We start from the raw sequence: 1,666 nt of genomic DNA, 5'->3' as shown, positions 1-1,666 counted from the left end.
TCACCCTTGCGCCTGCGCGGGACCCCTTGCTCCCCGCGGTTGTCCGGACGACGGAAGACCCGCCTTCTCGTTGGGTTGTTGGACTGGAGGGTTCTGGTTCTCATTGGTGGTCTCTGTGTTTGACTCCCCTTTTCCTCGTTAGCGTCGCCCGGGAGACCCCAGCCCTTCCTAGTCGCGTGCAGGTTGGCAGCATAATATACTCTTGCCAGCCGGCTGTAGCTTTTGAATGGTGGGCTTTAAATGCTTTGCCCGCGGTTTCCTTCCCTCTGGCGGGAGGGAATACCTTTCCATTCAGTAGTGTAAACATTGGCCTGGTTCCTGTGTCTTGCCATCAAACTTTCAGCCCTGTGAGTTGCAGTGCTGCATGCCTGTAATCCCATCGACTCAGGAGGCTGATACAGGAGGATTGCAAGTTCGAGGCCAGCTTCAGCAATTTAATGAGACCCTGTCTCAAAAACAAGATAGAGAAACGACTGGGTATGTGGTTCAGTGGTTAACCCACACCTGGGTTCAAAACCCGGCACTAAAAAAAAGAAAGAAAATAGTGTTAGCCCTGACTTCTGGGGTCTGTCTTGGTGACTGAACTCACCTACCAGACTGTAACCAATGAGGGCTGGGATCAGGAGTGGTTCCTGTGTGTCCCACACCAAATTGTGACCCCTGAGGGCTGGGACCAGACCTGGTACCTGTCACCTCCTCTAGACTGTGACTAGTGAGGGCCTTGTTTCTGTATGTCCTTAACAAGATTGTGACCCCTGAGGGCTAAACCAGAGACCTGTTTCCAATTACTGCAGCTCCCAGAGGGCTTGAAGGACTTTCAGTCTTTCTGTGGCCTTATTATAATCATGTTCTTAAACAGTATACAATTCCATTATTGTCTATCTATCTCTAAAATTAGATTATTTATAATCCAGTTTTATAGTCAGTCCATTAACTGGTCAATTCAGTTCATTTACATTTCTTGTAGTAATAAAGTATTTGGATTTAATTTAATTATCTCACTTTGCTTTTTATTTGCCCAGGTTATTCTGTTCCTTTTTTCTCCTTCCTGTTGGTCCACACGTGGCTGTCAGCCCACAGAGACATGGCCACCAACGCAGGCCCCTTGCACCCATATTGGCCTCGGCACCTGAGGCTGGACAACTTTGTGCCTAATGACCTCCCCACCTGGCATATCCTGGCTGGCCTATTCTCCATCTCTGGGGTCATAGTTGTGACCACATGGCTGTTGTCAGGTCGTGCTGCAGTTGTCCCACTGGGGACTTGGCGGCGACTGTCCTTGTGCTGGTTTGCAGTGTGTGCATTCATTCATCTGGTGATTGAGGGCTGGTTCGTTCTCTACCACGAGGTCCTTCTTGGAGATCAAGTCTTCTTGTCTCAACTCTGTGAGTCCTGAATTCTTATGTTATGGGAGGGAACTTCCTGGGCAGGGATTGGCTTACAAATTCTTCAATTAATTTATTTGAAAAGTTTATAAAACTTTTGTGCCCCACATATATTTGCATGGATCAAGAAACAAAGCCATTTAAATAAGTATGCAGTGAAAATCTGCCTTCTCTCCACCAAGAATCCCCCAAATCTCTTAGGTGCTATTAGTAATTGTTTCTGGGACTAGGGAAGTAGCTCAGCAGGAGGGAGGGAAGGAGGGAGGGAGGGAGGGAGGGAA

At 48.0% G+C, this 1,666-nt stretch overlaps 1 protein-coding gene across 2 annotated transcripts in view; it reads left to right on the top strand.

The window, feature by feature from the left end:
• The window catches only part of LOC107159839 (EBP cholestenol delta-isomerase), a 10,158-nt gene that overhangs the window by 3,389 nt on the left and 5,103 nt on the right, over positions 1 to 1,666 (top strand). Inside the window, exons 1-2 of one of the 2 annotated variants that reach the window (XM_048796602.1) lie at positions 457 to 477; positions 1,023 to 1,385. In XM_048796602.1, the coding sequence (XP_048652559.1) occupies positions 1,085 to 1,385 (301 nt within the window). In that variant the 5' untranslated portion in view covers positions 457 to 477; positions 1,023 to 1,084. Of the gene's footprint in view, positions 1 to 456; positions 478 to 1,022; positions 1,386 to 1,666 lie in introns of those variants that run through there. The other variant, XM_015506479.2, reaches the window with a different exon arrangement.

Source organism: Marmota marmota, unplaced genomic scaffold (assembly GCF_001458135.2).
Source record: "Marmota marmota marmota unplaced genomic scaffold, marMar, whole genome shotgun sequence".
NCBI lineage: Eukaryota > Metazoa > Chordata > Mammalia > Rodentia > Sciuridae > Marmota > Marmota marmota.
This window is presented reverse-complemented; position numbering and strand designations above follow the sequence as displayed.